Source organism: Carcharodon carcharias, chromosome 1 (assembly GCF_017639515.1).
Source record: "Carcharodon carcharias isolate sCarCar2 chromosome 1, sCarCar2.pri, whole genome shotgun sequence".
NCBI lineage: Eukaryota > Metazoa > Chordata > Chondrichthyes > Lamniformes > Lamnidae > Carcharodon > Carcharodon carcharias.
This window is the reverse complement of record NC_054467.1, coordinates 151,582,126-151,601,111: the sequence shown is the minus strand read 5'-3', so window position 1 is coordinate 151,601,111 and position 18,986 is coordinate 151,582,126. Positions and strand designations below refer to the sequence as shown.

At 41.1% G+C, this 18,986-nt stretch overlaps 1 protein-coding gene across 1 annotated transcript in view; it reads left to right on the top strand.

Moving 5' to 3' along the window:
• scfd2 (sec1 family domain containing 2) overlaps positions 1-18,986 on the top strand; it is a 363,585-nt gene that overhangs the window by 73,413 nt on the left and 271,186 nt on the right. Inside the window, exon 4 of the mRNA XM_041198895.1 lies at positions 10,435-10,610. Within this exon, the coding sequence (XP_041054829.1) occupies positions 10,435-10,610 (176 nt within the window). The remainder of the gene's footprint in view (positions 1-10,434; positions 10,611-18,986) is intronic.

The window sequence follows — 18,986 nt, the reverse complement described above, 5'->3', positions numbered from 1 at the left end:
ATCCAGGACATGAGAAGCATCCTGGAGTTCCCACATTGCACAGGACTTTCATTCTTGAGGTTGGAGCAGCCCTGCCATTCCTTTATTAGTTAGCATTGCTACTGCTAAAAAACCTTACCAATATTAATATACCTTATTAGTACTGATACACCCTACTAAATTTATTTACTTAATTAGTGAATTAGTTAATAGTTCACATAGCTGAAGTAATATAAAAACTTGCACTTTCCCAGCTTAGAGACAAGGAAAGAAAAACCCACTAACTACTGGAGACTGATTTGAAAAAAAGGTATAGGATGGAGCACCAAGCTTACCACATGAAGTAAATTCCCAAGACCCCTATGTCTCACTCGGGCGTAGTCTCCTGCCTAAGCAGTTTGAAAAACCTATCTCTTATATAGCGCCTCGGAGTCACTAGTTAATTTAGCTTCCTGCTGCAGTAACTAATGCCACTTGAACCAACTGCTTTCAGCTGATTGACAGATAACTGCCCCCTGTTTAACAAGGCTATTTAATTCACTTGAAGGTCGTTAGTTCTATTTCAGAATCTTGACTCTTAAGTTTTTCTCAAGTTTAAATATAAATTATGTGAATCAAATTCCCAACTCCACACTCTGTCTAGGTTTCAGTCAGGCATACTCAGTCCTGTCCATGTGCCCCTGACTGTTCCTCCATTCTGTTGTATATTTTGCTATTTATAGCATATTTCCATTCTGTTTTCTTTGCAAAAAAAGCTATTTCATATTCATAAATGTTTAACTGCACTTAAGGCGTACTCTATTAACCTGTTTGCATGCTCCTGCACTCCTGCATGCTATGTCCTAGATTTGGTATAATTAGCAAATATTGTCAAATTCCCTATATAAGTATCCAGATTATTTTTTATGTGGACAGTGATATGAAATAGCACAGATCCCTGGGTCATACTATGAATTGCTCCTTGCTAATTAAAGAAGTATCCATTCATTCTCACTGTTTGCATTCTATCCTTTCAATATACCTCGATCCATGCAATGATTTTATACTTCAAGCCATGGGCCTTAACCTTTGTAACAGATATCATGGCACTACATGAATGCTTTTGGGCCATATAAATGTATCAGATATTGTACCTATGTTTCTCTAAATTTGTTGATTTATTTAGAATTATAATTATTGGGAGGAGCAGGAGCATTCTATACAGCCATTCGAGTCTGTTCTGTCATTCTGTAAGATCATGGCTGATCTGTACCTCAACCGCATTTACTCACTTTTACTGCATAGCTCTTCACACCCTCACCCAGCAGAAACCTATCAATCTCTGTTTTGAAAATTTCAATTGACTCAGAATCCAAAGTCTACTTTTTTGGGGAAAAGTTCCAGACTTCCACTACCATTTGTGTGGCTAAATGTTTCCTGATTTCATTCCTAAATGGCTTAGCTCTAGTTTTAATATTATCCCTCTTTGCTCTGGATTCCCTCACCGGAGGAATATGTTATCTGTGATCTCTATTGAATCCTATATTCATTTTAGACACCTGGATTGGATCAACCTTCAACCTACTAAACTGGAGGGAATACAAATCAAGTTTATGCAACCTGAGCTCTTAATTTATTCCTTTGAGCCCTAGTATCATTCTGGTGATTCTCCACGGTATCGCTTCCAGGACCTGAATATCTTTCCTGAGTTCTGAGATAGTGCAGATGGTGCCTGACCAAGGCTCTAGTATGATTTATCCCTAATTTTTTTTTTGCCTGTCTTTCCTAAGTGTTAAGTGGTATCCAAAATTATGGCTTCCATTATTTACTTACTACTGTTGTGAGGCCAACTGGTTTCTTTGTTTACCTCTTTAGCACAATATCTGCTTACAAAAAATTCTGAATCCCATTGATCCTTTTAATACTCCTCCTTTTAACACCATTACTTTTTAATATTGTTTAGTACAACAACACTTGCATTTATGCCATACTTGTAGTGGAAAATATTCCTAGTTGCTTCACTGAAGGGTTAGAAGAAAAAATTGCAATAGATGCAAGGTTTAACAGAACAAACACATATAGGATGTGAGAATTGGGAGAATTGATGAAAAGCTTGGTTTTGGGAAGATTTTTCAAGATGCGGGGGTAGAGAAAGAAAGAGAGAGAGAAGAGAGAGATGAAAAGTGATACAAATTCTGGAGATTAGAATCAAGGCAGCTGAAAGCTCTGATAACAATAGTGGGACAAACAGAAGGGTGACAAAATCCAAAGCTAAATGATAAAAGGATATGAGAGGGAATTTACGGCTGGGGATTTTGTAGAAATTGAGTAGGGTGAGGCTGTCAAGGCAATTGAAGCTCAGGCCCCTCTTACATTTGGTGCATTAATGGACATGATGCAAAGGGACGCAAGTGAGGGCTGACGTGCAAGTAGAATTAGTGCAGAACATGATCCAGGTTCCTGAAATCGGACAAGTTGGAGTTTGAGAATGAGAGGAGAGCAAGGTCAACATTCGAGAATCTGAGTCTAGAGATTGTTAGAGCTTGGCTAAGGCTTTCAGGAATGGTGAGAGGCAAGCAGGATCGCAGAAGCGGAAGTATGTAGTCTCTCAATGTAAAGATGTGGAATTTAAAGCTCAGTTCTGGATCAAAGAGTGCCATGGTTTTTCGTGGTCTGGCTCAGCCTGAGGTGTGAAATTAGGGGAATTTATGACAGTGGCTGGAAATCATGGTTTTGGTCTTCATTGTGATCAGTTAAAAGCAACTTCTAACTCATCATGACTTGCTGTCAGACTGGCATGTAGACATCACTAAAAGCTAGTGCATAGGTACACAAAGTAATCAAAAAGGCTAATGGAATGTTAACCTTCTTGTCCAAGCTTCATCTAGAGTACTGTGTTCAGTTTTGGGCATTGAATATCAGGAAAGATATGTTAATCTTGAAGGGGATACAATGCATTTTCACAAGAAATATATCAGGGTTTAAAGAGTGAGGCTATGAGAATAGTCTTCCCTTGAGTTTAGAAGCTTATAGATGATTTAATCAAGCTGTTTGAAATGATTGAGGTGACTAATTTTTGGAGATGTCGTGGTGGTATCTGGACTGATTAAAATGGAATCACATGAAGGCAGTTTTCTGCAGGTGACTAATGCATATCCAGCTTGGGAGCCAGGAGAGATTTTGAATGTGGAGGTCACTCCTGTAATCTATCCTTCCCCTCCACTGTAAATCAAATGGCATTTCTTTAACCATCTCTGTTATCCTTTTTATTTTCTTAGTTTAGTGTAGAAATTGCAGGGGCCCTGGCAGAAATATTTAAAATGTCCTTAGCCACTGGTGAGGTGCTGGAGGATTGGAGGGTAGCTCATGTTGTTCCGTTGTTTAAAAAAGGCTCCAAAAGTAAACTGCCTGACATCAGTAGTAGGTAAATTATTGGAAGGTGTTCTGAGAGATTGGATATACAATTATTTGGACAGCCAAGGGCTGATTAAGGATAATCAGCATGGCTTTGTGCGTGGTAGGTTGTGTTTAACGAACCTTGTAGAGTTTTTCGAGGAGGTTACCAAGAAAGTAGATGAAGGAAAGGCTGTGGATGTTGTCTACATGGACTCTAGTAAGGCCTTTGACAAGGTCCCACATGGGAGGTTAGTTCAGAAGGTTCAGACACTTGGTATCCATGGAAAGGTTGTAAACTGGATTCGAAATTGGCTGTGTGGGAGAAGACAGAGTGGTAGTGGATGATTGCTTCTCAGACTGGAGGTCTGTGACTAGTGGTGTGCCTCAGGGATCTGTGCTGGGACCATTGTTGTTTGTTGTTTATATCAATGATCTGGATGATAATGTGGTAAATTGGATCAGCAAGTTTGCTGATGGCACTAAGATTGGAGGCTTTGTGGACAGCGAGGAAGGCTTTCAAAGCTTGCAGGGGGATCTGGATCAACTGGAAAAATGGGCTAGAAAATGGCAGATGGAATTTAATGCAGAAAAGTGTGAGGTGTTGCATTTTGGAAGGACAAACCAAGGTAGGACATACACAGTAAATGGTAGGGCACTGAGAAATGCGGAGGAACAAAGGGATCTGGGAGATCAGATACATAATTCCCTGAAAGTGGCATCACAGGTAGACAGGGTTGTAAAGAAAGCTTTTGGCATACTGGCCTTTATAAATCAAAGTATTGAGTATAGGAATTGGAATGTTATGGTGAGGTTGTATAAGACATTGGTGAGGCCAACTTTGGAGTAGTGCGTGCAGTTTTGGTCACCTAACTACAGGAAAGATATCAGTAAGATTGAAAGAGTGCAGAGAAGATTTGCTAGGTTGTTGCCGGGTCTTCAGGAGTTGAGTTACAGGGAAAGATTAAACAGGTTAGGACTTTATTCCTTGGAGCGTAGAAGAATGAGGGGAGATTTGATAGAGGTTTACAAAATTATGAGGGGTATAGACAGAGTAAATGCGAGTAGGCTCTTTTCGCTTAGATTAGGAGAGATAAACACGAGAGGACATGGCTTTAGGGTGAAAGGGGAACATTAGGGGGAATTTCTTCACTCAGAGAGTGGTGGGAGTGTGGAACGAGCTACCATCTGACATGGTAAATGCGGGCTCACTTTTAAGTTTTAAGAAATTGGATAGATACATGGATGGGAGAGGTCTGGAAGGTTATGGACTGGGTGCAGGTCAATGGGACTAGCAGAATAATATTTCGGCACAGATTAGAGGGACCGAATGGCCTGTTTTCTGTGCTGTAGTGTTCTATGGTTCTATGGTTTAATATAATATTGCTTTCTTTGTCCCTTAGTGCCCATTCAATTTAATGATCCTCGTGCTTCTAATGTATAACAAATGTTTTTGTCCTTTCTCTTTAACTACCAGTCTCATTTCATACTCAGTCCTCCTAATCTTTGGTTCCCTTCAACATTGTTGCTCTTGTTCTTATTTTTTTTTTCAGTATTACTTATGTCACGACTCACTAGGGATAATGCGCTGTAATATCAATCCCCACTGTTCCCTGAGCTGGAACAAATGTGAAAAGTTTGACCAAACCACCAGATTGCCCCAATTCTACCTGTTTAATTTAGGTTTAAAAACGAACACTAGGCTTGTAAACTCAAAAGTAAATAACTATTTATTGAACAAGTTGTCTTTAACTAGTGGCAAAAGAAAGAAATATGAACTGCTAGCTTCTAACAGTATAACTTAAACTCTATCCCCTCCTTAAATCCACACACACACGCAAGACACACGCACGACACACACAACACGCAAGACGCACGCCCGACACGCAAAACACACGCACGACACGCAAGACGCACGCACAATACACTCACAACGGCACACCACACACGACGCGCATGCGCACAACACACAACACACATGACGCAAACAACACAAACGACACAAACGATGCGCACGACGCGCATGACATGCACGACGCACTCACGCGCATGACAGGCACACACACGTGACACACGCAGGACACGTACACACACGACACGCAGGATACACGCACACACACGACACACAGGATACACATAGACACACACGCACGACACGCAGGATACACGTAGACAGACACGCAGGACACACATCGACGCACATGCATGACACGCACGTCACATGCACACGCACGACACGCAGGACACACACGACACGCAGGACACACGCACGACACGTACTACAAACGCACGACGCACGCACGACACATGCACGACACACGCACGACAAGCAGGACACACAAAACATGGATTGGATAAAACAGTTCAATAGTACCAATCTGGAGTACAGGATTCGATGGATCGATTTTGATTGATGTCCTCCAAATTCCTTTCAGTTCTTTTTGATGACACGAGGTGGTTTTCCAGCACTTTGAGTATTTAGTTCACTGGTTGAGAACTTGCTTTTCAATGTCTCTAACAGTGGTTTTCCACTTTTCCCTTTTCCTCAGAGGGAGAGCAGCTTATAGAAATATGAGGAGAAAAAAAAACAGCTAGCTATTATCGTGGAATTACAGAAATCTTCCAGGCGCAGGAGAAAGAAGTTTTAGGTCTTGTTTCTTTCAGGCTAGGAGCTATTCAGATGCATTGCCGCCACACAAAACCTGTTCAGTGGCCAATTAAAATGCTGTTGTCAGGCAGCTCCCTTGATCCAGGATCCCTTCGGCACCATCCTGTCTTTCATGGCACACTCTGTTCCAGGACTACAACATTGTACATATCTCTCACCTGCTCTGGTGGACATGTCTTTCAAACTGCAGCCATTGTAATTTTTACACAGTCTGACAGAAACTAAAAAGATATGTTCCTTACACTTGCATTAACTTTTATTGCATACTGATTTCTTTAGACTTCAATTTTGATGTAATCTGCTTATTCATGAAACTTTGGCCTCAAATTTGAAATGTTTTTTAATTAATTCCCAGCATTGGTTTGGTATTTGTCTCCCAGCTTTGTCCACCTAATTAATGCTGGAACTCTTTAGTCCCTAAAATTTGCTTTTCTCCAATCCAACACCTTTTGTTCATGACATTTAAAGAAAATATTCAAACTACAGACCTAATTGTGTTGTCAGTGCTGCAAATGTTCAACCTTGTTGATCGCTTTGGTCAGCAGCCAGTCTAGGATTGAATTGTTCCTCATGGAATTTGGAAGCTAAGTTGGAGACAGTCATAAGCGTTGTAGAGTCCTTGCTGGCTTGTAATATTACTGAACTGTGAAAAGTATGCTTTAATTGAAGCATTTGAATAAACCTGCACTGTACGAAGAATGAAGTTGAATTTAGAAAGAGAAGTTTATTGTAGGCTGTTCACTGCTCCCTCAATGGCTCAGTTAATAACAACTTTGCCTAGAGTGGAGCTGAGTCACAAAGAGCAGGTAGGCCCAAGGTTCAAATCCCCCCAACTGTCCTGATTCAGCCAATCTACTAGAATGGTGATAGCTGGTTTCAATGTTCTTGGACTGGTGAAGGGGGAAAATTAGTGCAGATTTCTATCCATGACCTTTGACTTTTATTGAAAATTGGGCATCTATCTCTGAAGTGGGTTATGTTTGACTGGGATCCCCAAATACCTTACCAGTCCTAATGAATTCTGATTTGGACAAGGAACTGTAAGGCTGCTAATGGCCATGAATTTGTTTTCTAGCCTCATCAAGAAAGGAAGAAAAACAAACCTACCCACTGGGCTAACATTTATCCTGAAATTTCAAAAATAGTCAAAAATTTCAAAAAAAAGTGAGCACTTTCTTAATTTTATCCTCCTTTCTTGTTTCTCCATTTAAATTTAAATAAAAAACCTGGATAGATAAAATTCTGCATACTTGAGCACACATACCTTTGTATGAGAGAAGATTTAGTTATAATTTGGATGGACAAATGTAAAGACAATTTTGTGTTGTAAGCTTTTTTTTGGAGGGCTCTGCTTTTGAAGGCCCTCTGTCTAATAACTAAACACTCAACAGTGCTAGGGAAATTATTGCAGAAAATTCTTCGTGACAGGATTTACTACCATTTGGAAGCAAATGGGGGTATTAGTGAGAAGAGCATGGTTTTGTGAAGGGGAGGTCATGTCTCACTAACTTGATTGAGTTTTTCGAGTAAGTGTCAAAAATGATCGACGATGGAAGGGCAATGGATGTTATCTACATGGATTTCAGTAAGACCTTTGACAAAGTCCCTCATGGCAGACTGGTACAGAAGGTAAAGTCGCACGGGATCAGAGGTGAGCTGGCAAGATGGATACAGAATTGGCTTGGTTATAGAAGACAGAGTAGCAGTGGAAGGGTGCTTATCTGTTTGGAGAGCTGTGACTAGTGGAGTTCCGCAGGGATCAGTGCTGGGACCTTTGCTGTTTGTAGTATACATAAAAGATTTGGAGGAAAATGTAACTGAGCTAATTAGTAAGTTTGCAGACGACACTAAGGTTGGAGGAGTTGCAGACAGTGAAGAGGATTGTCAAATTATACAACGGGATATAGATCGGTTGGAGACTTGGGCAGAGAAATGGCAGATGGAGTTTAATCCGGACAAATGCAAGATAATGCATTTTGGAAGGTCTAACACAGGCAGGAATTATACATAAAATGGCAGAACCCTTAAGTGCATCGACGGGCAGAGGGATCTGGGTGTACAGCTCACTGAAAGTGGCAACGCAGGTGGATAAGGTAGTCAGGAAGGCATATGGCATGCTTGCCTTCATTGGCAGGGGTATTGAGTATAAAAGATGGGAAGTCATGCTGCAGCTGTATAGAACCTTGGTTAGGTCACACTTGGAATATTGCGTGCAATTCTGGTCGCCACATTACCAGAAGGATATGGAGGTGTTGGAGAGGTGCAGAGGAGGTTTACCAGGATGCTGCCTGGTCTGGAGGTATTAGCTATGAGGAGAGGTTGGAGAAACTCGGATTGTTCTTACTAGAGCAATGGAGATTGAGGAGTGACTTGATAGAAGTTTACAAAATTATGAGTGGCATGGACAGAGTAGATAGAAGCTTTTTCCCAAGGTGGAAGAGTCAATTACTAGGGGACATAGATTTAAGGTGAGAGGAGAAAACAATAAAAGAGATGTGTGGGGCAAGTTTTTTACGCAGAGGGTAGTGAGTGTCTGGAATTCGCTGCCAGAGGAGGTGGTGGAAGCAGGTACAATAGTGGTGTTTAAGAGGTAGCTTGACAAATACATGAATAGGATGGTAATAGAGGGATATGGACCCCGGAAGTGCAAAATGTTTTATTTGACAGGCAATATGATCGGCGCAGCCTTGGAGGGCCGAAGGGCCTGTTCCTGTGCTGTACTTTTCTTTGTTCTTTGTTCAATATTATAAGCGATGGTAGTATAATAATCTATCACTTTGCTTGTAGACTACAGCAACTGCAGCACTATTTTCATGAGGGCAGTTAGGGATGGGCAAGGAATGCTGGCCTTGCCTGTGATGCTCAAATCTCAAGGAAGAATAATAAAGAAAAACACCACTTCTTTCTAACAAAGACTAGAATTTTATATTTGCAGACTGTGGACATGTCTTTCAAAATTCCATCTTGAAGGGGAATTGCAGGTGCCATTGTCTTTCCTGCTATGACTAGGAAATCCTGCAGCAAAATTCATTCACAATCTATGCTTATGCACATTAGTAAAAGGTAAATTAGTAATTAAATTAGTAAATATGATTGGGAATAAACTGAGGCAAGGATTGGACTTAATTGCTGTGCTTTATAGCATAATCGTGAATGCTTTAAGATACATGACAGTTAAGAATAATGGGGTAGTCCTGTAAATTGAATAATGATTTTTTTTTATTTGTTCATGGGACGTGGGGATCACTAGCTAGGCCAGTATTCAGATTGCTGTGTCACATGTAGGCCAGACTGGGTAAGGATGACAGACCTTAAGGAGTTCTAAAGGAGTGAACCAGATGGGTTTTCACAACAATCGGCAATAGTTTCATCATTGATAAAATTCTACATTCTTGTATGTACCTTTGTACGAGAGAAGTTCTATTTCTAATTTGGATAGACAAATGTAAAGATGTTGTCAGCTTTTTTTTGGAGGGCTCTGCTTTTTGAAGGCCCTCTGAGGTCACCATCACACCTTTCAATTCCAGATTTTTTTTAACTGAATTTAAACTTCTTCCTCTGCCACGGTGGAATTAGAACCTGGATCTCTGGATTACTAGTCCGGTGATAACACCACTACACCACTGCCTCCCCTGATTCAGATAGTGAGGTGTGACTCTCTTCAATTTTATCTCCCCCTTCCCCACCTCCCTCAACAGACAGCTTACATTATAGCTCTGAAATTCTGTACACTGGGAACCCATAACTGACACTGAAGTGCTGTGCTGAAGGAGCGCCACATTACTGGAGTTGCCATCAGCCACTTGACTGTTTTAAGGCGGATATTAAAGATTCCACAACACTATTTGAAGAAGAGCAGAGCATTTTCCCAATGTCTTGGTGAAGAATTGTACTTCAGCCAAAAATTTCAGATTAGCCATTCATTTTAATAGCCTATATAGCATGTTGCTGTGCATAAGTTTACTACTGCATTTGGCTATATAATAACAGTAACCACACTTCAAAGTTATTTGAGTTGTACTTTGACTCGAGAAAGAAAGAACTTCTCCTTTTGCAACTCAGCACCTCACAGCCTGTGTATTATTTTTCTTTGACCATAAAAGATGATAAAAGTTAGCCTTGGGTCAGTTTCAGAGAATTTATACTTCTGTCCCTTTTAGTTTCTGTTGGAATAAAACACATTACCAGTAATACTTACCAGCATTGTGGAATCATGAGTGCGCAAATGGTATGCTAGCTTTTGAAACCGGGTATTGCATTTCAAGGGGCATTCACAACTGTAAATATATATTAATTTTCTTTTCATAAAGCTGATTTAGTTTTCAATTTAGTCATCACCTTAAAGGAGGCTGATTGACCAACTTAATTCTAAATGTACCTGTGATGTTTTTACATGCATCCTTTTCCTTCTACAGGTAGAGTCACACCTGAACAGCTTAATTCTTATGTCCAGTTATTTAAAAGCAATCTGAAAGCTTTGGAAAATCACTGTGGGCTCTTGCAACTTACCATGGCAACAGTGCAGACTTTGGGACATGCGTACTATTCAAAATGGGACAACTTCCTTGCTTTTGAAAGGCTGCTGTTACAGGTTTGTTTTTATTCACTTTTTCCCCCCCTTCAATGGCTATCCCGATAGTTCGTGCAAAATGGAATTAAACTGTGAAGTTGAATCTGCTATAAAAACAAAGTATAAAACTAAATATAAAAACTCAGCGTCACCTTCATCTCGAAACATTAGCTTTGTTTCTCTCCCCGCAGATGCTGCCAGACCTGCTGAGTTTTTTATTTCAGATTTCCATCTGAACTATCTTCAGCCATAAGTGTCAAGAGGATGATCATCTTATAGTCCTCCTGAGCTCTCGTCAGGGCCCATAGGCTTTGCTTGTATCCAGTACCTTCAGCTGTTTGTTGATGTCATGTGAAGTTAATCGAATTGGCTGAAGGCTGGCAGCTGTGATGCTGGGGAACTCTGGAAGAGGCCGAGATGGATCATCTATCTACTTGACACTTCTGATGTTTGCAAATTCTTCAGACTTGTCTTTTGCACTAATGTGCTGGGGTCCCCCATCATTGAGGATGGGGATATTTGTGCAGTCTTCTCCTCTGATTAGACCTGATTGTTTAATTTTCTACCACCATCCACAACTGGACGTGGCAAGACTGCAGAAATTTGATCTGATCTGTTGGTTGTGGATTGCATTTTTGAAGGAGAGTTCATGAATTTTTAAAAAGGGAATTGACATAGGAAAGTATAAAGTTATATACAACCACAGCCGATGTTATTTGCTGAGCAAGCCAAATCCCAGAGGGAAACTTGTCTTACTGCTCATAACCTTTTTGCATTTTGAAAACTTGCCTTGGCAAGTTGCTGCACTGCATCTTGCAGATGGTACACACTCTGTGTCATTGGTGGAAGGAGTGAATATTTAAGATGGTGAATGGGGTTCTGATCAAGTGAGCTGTTTTGTCCTGAACAGTGTTGAGCTACTCTCATCCGGGCAAGTCAAGAATATTGCATCATGCTTCTGACTTGTGCGTTGTAGATGATTGACAGGCTTTTGGGAGCGAGGGGGTAAGTTATTCATTGCAAAATTCCCAGCCTCTGACCTGCTCTTGTATTTCTGTGGCTGGTCCAGTTTAGTTTCTGATCAATGATAACCCCCAGGATGTTGATATTGGGGGATTCAGTGAAGATAATACCATTTAAAAAAAAACTTGCACTTATATAGCACTTTTCTCGACTACCTCAAAGCTGTTTAGAGCCAAAGAATTATTTTCCAGTGTTGTCACTTGTGGGAAATGTGGCAGCTAATTTGCACACAGCAAACTCCCACAAACAACAGTGTGGTAATTAATAGCTCATATGCTTTTGTGATGTAATTTGAGGGATAAATTTTGGCCAGGACACCAAGAATAACTCCACCAGTCTTATTCAAAATAGCGCCATGCGATCTTTTACATTCACCTAAGCAAGCAGGTGTGGCATCAGTTTAACATCTCATCCAAAAGATGGCACAGATCCAACAGTGCAGCAGTCTTTCAGTGCAGCACTGGAGTGTCAACTTTGATTTTTGTGCCCAAACCCTGATGTGGGACTTGAACCCAGAACCTTGTGACTCAAGCGAGAGTGCTACCAACTGGGCATTTCTGACACTTCCAGGGGATTTAGTCATTACCTGGCCCTTCTGAGGCGTAAATGTTACTTGCCACTTATCAGCACAAACCTGAATGTTGTGAGCCTATCTTAAGAGATAAGGTATCAAGCTAAGGACTGTGGCAAAGTTATTACTTTGCATATGTAAAGTAAAATGTACTTTTTTTAATTGTTTGGACATAGAGGCACTGATGAAGTAACAAAAAAATTACTAGAATGATGCCAGAACTGGGAGGTTATACCTGTCGTGAAGGATTGAACAGGCTGGGCCTGAGGGGTGGTTAGATGGAGGCCCTCAAGATTATGAAAAGATTTCATGAGGTAGGCATAAAGCAAGTGTTCCCAGTTGTAAATGAGACCAGAACTAATTCATGAACATCAATGTAAGATAGTTACTAATATATTCAATACAGAATTCTTCCCCAGAAAATGGCTAGTATGTGGAACTTGTAGGAAGTAGCTGAGGTGAATAATATTGATGCATTTAAGGAGAAACTAGATGAGTGTATGAGGGACAAGGGAATTAAAGGATATGCTGACTATGCTGATAGAGTTAGAAGAATATTTGAATGGTGCATAAATGCTGGCATGACTGATTGGGCTGAACGCCTTGTTACTTTGCTGTATATTCTATGTACTAAGTCTTCACCAGTGTCACTACAGCAAGATTTATGTTGAGGTAAAACTAATATCGGAAACAGCTAATTCACATTTGTGCAAAGCTTTGTTTAAGGTGGGGAGTGTTTTTCTTTTTAGCATTTAGATGCCAATATAGTTCTAACAGAAGAGGCCTTGAATTGAGAGGAATTGGGTTGGCTCTTTCCATGTGCCACTTCCCATTCATAATACTTCCAAGGTTCTTAGCCATCTTAACAACATAAGATCCATCAGAATTAGGAACAGGGCCCATTGAATCTGCTTTGCCATTCAGTCTGTGCTGATCTGATTGTGGATTAACTCCATTTTCCTGCCTGTTCCCCATAACTCTCAACTCCCTTGTCCATCAAAAATCTGTCTAACTCAGCCCTGACTATATTTCAATGATCCAGCCTTCACTGCTTTCTGTGGAAGAGAATTCCAAAGATTAACTTCTCTCTGAGAGAAGAAATTCTTCCTCATTTCCATCTTAAATGGCAGATACCTTATTTTAAACTGTGCCCCCAAGTTATAGATTTCCCTGTGAGAGGAAATATCCTCTTAGCATCTACCCTTTCAAGCCCCTTCAAAATCTTGTATGTTTCAATAAGATCCCTTCTTATTCTTATGAACTCCAATGACTGTAGACCTAACCTGCTCAACCTTTCTTCATAAGAAAAAACCTTCATCCCAGGAATCAGCCTTCCCCCCAAACTGCTTCCAATGCAAATATATCTTTCCTTAATTAAGGAGACCAAAACTGTACACAGTACTCTAAATATTGCATCAATGTCCTGTACAGTTGTACCATTTTGTGGCTCAGTAGACAACCCATTATGTCATAATGCTACAGCTGGAACCCTATTTATTTTATATAGGTTTTAGTGATCACTTCTTGGTCTCTTGGTTTAGAACACACATGATTTTTGTTTCCTTTTTCCTTTTAACATTTCTCTCCTTCCTTCTGGTTTTGTATCGCTTTTTCCTCCTGACAAATTGACAAGCAGTTAACTTACTGTTAATTCTCTGATAACACGAGTTTGTTAACAAGAGATTGTTAAAAACTAGGATCAACTGTCATGGACAGAGCGCATGTACCACTGGCAAGCCTGTTTTATGTGCATATTATTTCTTAATTATTGATTTTATTGATAGCTTTATTGTACAGTGACGGAAAAAAGACATTTCAAGCTATACAAATGCTTGCTTTGCGTTATTACAATTTGTGCTGGTGTACTCAATTACTTAGGGATATTTCCTGGTAAGTTTTGGAAGGAGATTTCAGGACAGTAATGCATGTTTCTTAAGAGTATTATTTAAATGGTGGTAGATTGGGAAATGCTGATATACAAAGGGACCTGGGTGCCCTTGTACACCAGTCATTGAAAGCAAGCATGCAGGTGCAATAAGCAGCTAAGAAGGCAAACGGTATGTTGGCCTTCAGTGCGAGAGGACTTGAGTACAGGAGCAAGGATGTCTTATTGCAGCTGTACAGGGCCTTGGTGAGACCACACCTGGAGTATTGTGTGTAGTTTTGGTCCCCTTACTTAAGAAAGGATATAGTTGTTATAGAAGGAGTGCAGCAAAGGTTCACCAGACTTATTCCTAGATGGCAGGATTGTCGTATGAAGAGAGAATGGGCCAACTAAGCCAGTATTCACTGGAGTTTAGAAGAATGAGAGGAGATCTCATTGAAACATATAAAATCCTAACAGGGCTGGACAGACTGGAGGCAGGGATGATATTTCCTCTGGCTGTATTGTCTAGAACATGGGGTCACAATCTCAGGTTACGGGTAGACCATTTAGGACTGAGGTCCTAAACTTCTTCACTTAGAGGGTGTTGAACCTGGGATTCTCTACAAGGCTGTGGAGGCCAAGTCACTGAATATATCCCATTGCAACTATGATTGTAACTACATATCTTGTGCTTTTTTTTTGACGGTTTACCTAATAAACTTGCTTCACTTGTCAGAATTATCTTACCCAAGAAAATTTCTGTCACACTTGAACGCGAACAGATATTTTACACCCTTTTATATGAATATTTTTATTGTAAGGAAATCCCAACATAAAGAACAGACAGAGGTTTTGATTCTTGATTCTATCTTGGTGATGATCTGATGGTGGATTAACATTGTTGCTTGCACCCACTTTTATGACATGGTAGATGATGTGTGCCAGGCAGACCAGATCCACAAGGGAAATTTGGTTGCGCTATCACAATGGTTTTTCAATTTGTATTTTTTTAACAAGAACTAACCTGCGATGGTTCCTCCTCATCTGGGCAAAAGCCACTAGAAAGGCAGTGTTCCCGGAGTCTGCATCATCTTGGCCTCAGTGGATCTGTGAATGAATTGTAGTGATCCATCTAGTCAGCATATTCTTTGTAGATTAGGCTCCATCTCTGAGCCTTAAAGCCAATGCTGAGCCTTGTGCCTGGCCTCTATCTAGACATGTCATCCCCACCCGACCCCTTCCACATGAAGGACATCTTGGAGGACCACATGTGAATGTTTGAATATTTTTAAGGCAGAGGTAGATAGATTCTTGATAAGTAAAGGGGTGAAAGGTTATCGGGAGTAGGTAGAAATGTGCAGTTGAGGTTAACATCAGGTCAGCCGTGATCTTATTGAATGGCAGAGCAGGCTTGATGGGCTGAGCAGCCTACTCCTCCTAATTCATATGTTCATATAAGAAGATGTATGCGCTGAATTCGGAAGTAATGAGTTCACCAAGACCTTTAGAGATTTTAAAAATTAAATTAAAATATTTAATAACAAAATAAAAGATTTCAAGCATATACATAAGATTATAAACAAAAACAGGATTACCTGGAAAAACTCAGCAGGTCTGGCAGCATCGGCGGAGAATAAAAGAGTTGACGTTTCGAGTCCTCATGACCCTTCGACAGAACTAGGTGAATCCTAGGGAATCCCCTAGGATTCACCTAGTTCTGTCGAAGGGTCATGAGGACTCGAAACGTCAACTCTTTTCTTCTCCGCCGATGCTGCCAGACCCGCTGAGTTTTTCCAGGTAATCCTGTTTTTGTTTTGGATTTCCAGCATCCGCAGTTTTTTGTTTTTATACATAAGATTATAATTACTACTATAAAAACTCCTAAAATTCCTAATGAACTTGACTCCCAGTTGCACACCCACTTTAAGCAACAGTCCAAAATATATTTTAGATTTAAAACAAAACCAGCAAGTTAACACAGTACCCAATTGACAGTGGAATTCCAAATAGTTTTTCTCCAATTTCAGTTACTTCACATAGCAGACTTGTGCACAAATGGCTGGAAGCTTCTTGAAGGCTGTTTCACGCACTCCTGTTAGATCTTAGATGGCCCTCGCCACACATAGCCTTCCATTCTCCTTTATATATGTTTCTCTCCCTTTAATAAGTAAATTCTATTGTTTCATATGTATTTGAAACTGTATTTCCTCATAATATAAAAACTTTCATGTTGCCAATATTGTCAGTAACCTTTGGGGAAAAATCAAGTCTTTAGCCTTGCTTACCTGACTAGTTGTAAACAGAATAACATCCCTTTGAAATCCAAATAACCCGTTCATTTAACTAAAAAAAAGTGCAAAATTCCCTTTACACCTTACATGTTAAGCCAGCATCCATGTTTACTCATTAGCATTTCAAGCACATTTCTATATCACAGAATCACACAGTGCAGAAGAGGCCCTTCGGCCCATCGAGTCTGCACCGACACGTGAGAAACACCTCACCTACCCACCTAATCCGATTTACCAGCATTTGGCCCATAGCCTTGAAGTTATGACATGCCAAATGCTCATCCAAGTACTTTTTAAAGGATGTGAGGCAGCCCGCCTCCACCACCCCCCCAGGCAGCGCATTCCAGACCGTCACCACCCTCTGGGTAAAACGTTTTTCCTCACATCCCCCCTAAACCTCCTGCCCCTCACTTTGAACTTAAGTTCCCTTGTGACTGACCCTTCAACTAAGGGGAACAGCTGCTCCCTATCCACCCTGTCCATGCCCCTCAATCTCGTACACCTCGATCAGGTCGCCCCTCAGTCTTCTCTGCTCCAACGAAAACAACCCAAGTCTATCCAACCTCTCTTCATAACTTAAATTTTTTACCCAGGCAACATCCTAATGAATCTCCACTGCAGCCTCTCCGGTGCAATCACATCCTTCTTATAATATGGCATCCAGAACTACACACAGTACTCCAGCTGTGGCCTCACCAAGGTTCTATACAACTCCAACATGACCTCCGTACTTTTGTAATCTGTGCCTCGATTGATAAAGGCAAGTGTCCTATATGCCTTTTTCACCACCCCACTAACATGCCCCTCTGCCTTCAGAGATCTATGGACACACATGCCAAGGTCCCTTTGTTCCTCAGAACTTCCTAGTGTCATGCTGTTCATTGAGCACTTCCTTGTCAAATTACTCCTTCCAAAGTGTATCACCTCACACTTTTCAGGGTTAAATTCCATCTGCTACTTATCATCCATTTGACCATTCCGTCCATATCTTCCTGTAGCCCAAGACACTCAACCTCACTGTTAACCACCTGGCCAATCTTTGTGTCATCCGCAAACTTACTAATCCTCCCCCACATAGTCACCTAAGTCGGTTATATCAGTGACGAATAATAGGGGGCCCAGCACAGATCCCTGTGGTACACCACTGGACATTGGCTTCCAGTCACTGAAGCGTTCTTCAGTCATCATCCTCTGTCTTCTACAACTAAGCCAATTTTGAATCCACCTTATCAAAATACCCTGTATCCCATGTGCATTTGCCTTCTTTATAAGTAATCCATGGTGGGACCTTGTCAAAGGCTTTGCTCAAATCCATATAAGCTACATCAACTGCACTACCCTCATCAACACACCTGGTCACCTCTTCAAAAAATTCAATCAAATTTGTTAGGCATGACCTCCTTCTGACAAAACCATGCTGACTATCCCTGATCAAACCTTGCCTCTCCAAGTGGGGAAAGATTCTCTCCTTCAGGATTTTCTCCAATAGTTTCCCTACCATTGATGTGAGACTCACTGGCCTGTAGTTCTCTGTCTTATCACTACAACCCTTCTTAAATAGCGGAACCACATTAGCTGTTCTCCAGTCCTCTGGCACCTCCCCCGTGGCCAGAGAGGAATTAAAAATTTGGGTCAGAGCCCCTGCGATCTCATCCCTTACCTCCCTCAGCAGTCTGAGACACACATCGTCTGACCTGGAGATTTGTCCACTTTTAAGCCTGCCAACACCTTGTCACTCCCTATATCAATTTGCTCAAGAACTTCGCAGTCTCTCTCCCCGAGTTCGATACTTTCATCCTCATTCTCTTGGGTGAAGATGGATGTAAAGTATTCGTTCAACACTCTAGCGATGTCCTCTGGCTCCACCCATAGATTGCCCCCTTGGTCCCTAATGGACCCTACTCTTTCCCTGGTTATCCTCTTCCCATTGAAATACTTATAGAATATCTTGGGATTTTCCCTACTTTTACATTTCTGTACCTAGCTTCTTTTGATAATTCCAAACTTGCAGTCTACCTGACTCCAAATGTAATCAAATTACACAGACAGAACCAACTATATTCCCATCCATTAATCTACTTTACACTAAACCAGGAAAATATTATGAAAATTATTATACTTTCATAACACCACCTTGAACTAATGCAGTAGTGGTTGGAATAATGCTGTGTGCAGCCATTCTTCTGATAGCTGACACTCTTGAAATTCTTGGGATCATTATTCTTAACCTTAATGGTCACAGCCTTCTGTCATGTAAGATGATGGTTTGCGCTGTGGTGGTCAACTCTTTGATAAGCATTGCCTGGTGTGGCTCAGGAGCACCACTCTGGCATGGCAGTGATTGCTTCATTTGCTGCAGAGGAAGGCAGTAGGCTGAGAGGTGCACAATTTGTTGGCCTGTTTTCTGTGGGCCCTCTTCTCGGCCAGCTGTGCTTCTCGTTTCTGCTTGTCTCTTCCAATATCCAAGCAAGCAGTTGGCTCCAGACATCATGGCTGCCAGCGACTGTTCCCCACAGGTGAGTTGAGAGTGACTGCCCTTGACATCAAGGCAGCACTTGACTGAGTGTGGTATCAAGAAGCCCTAGCAAAACTGGAGTCAGTGGAATCGGGGAGAAAACTCTCTGCTGGTGGAGTCATTTCTAGCA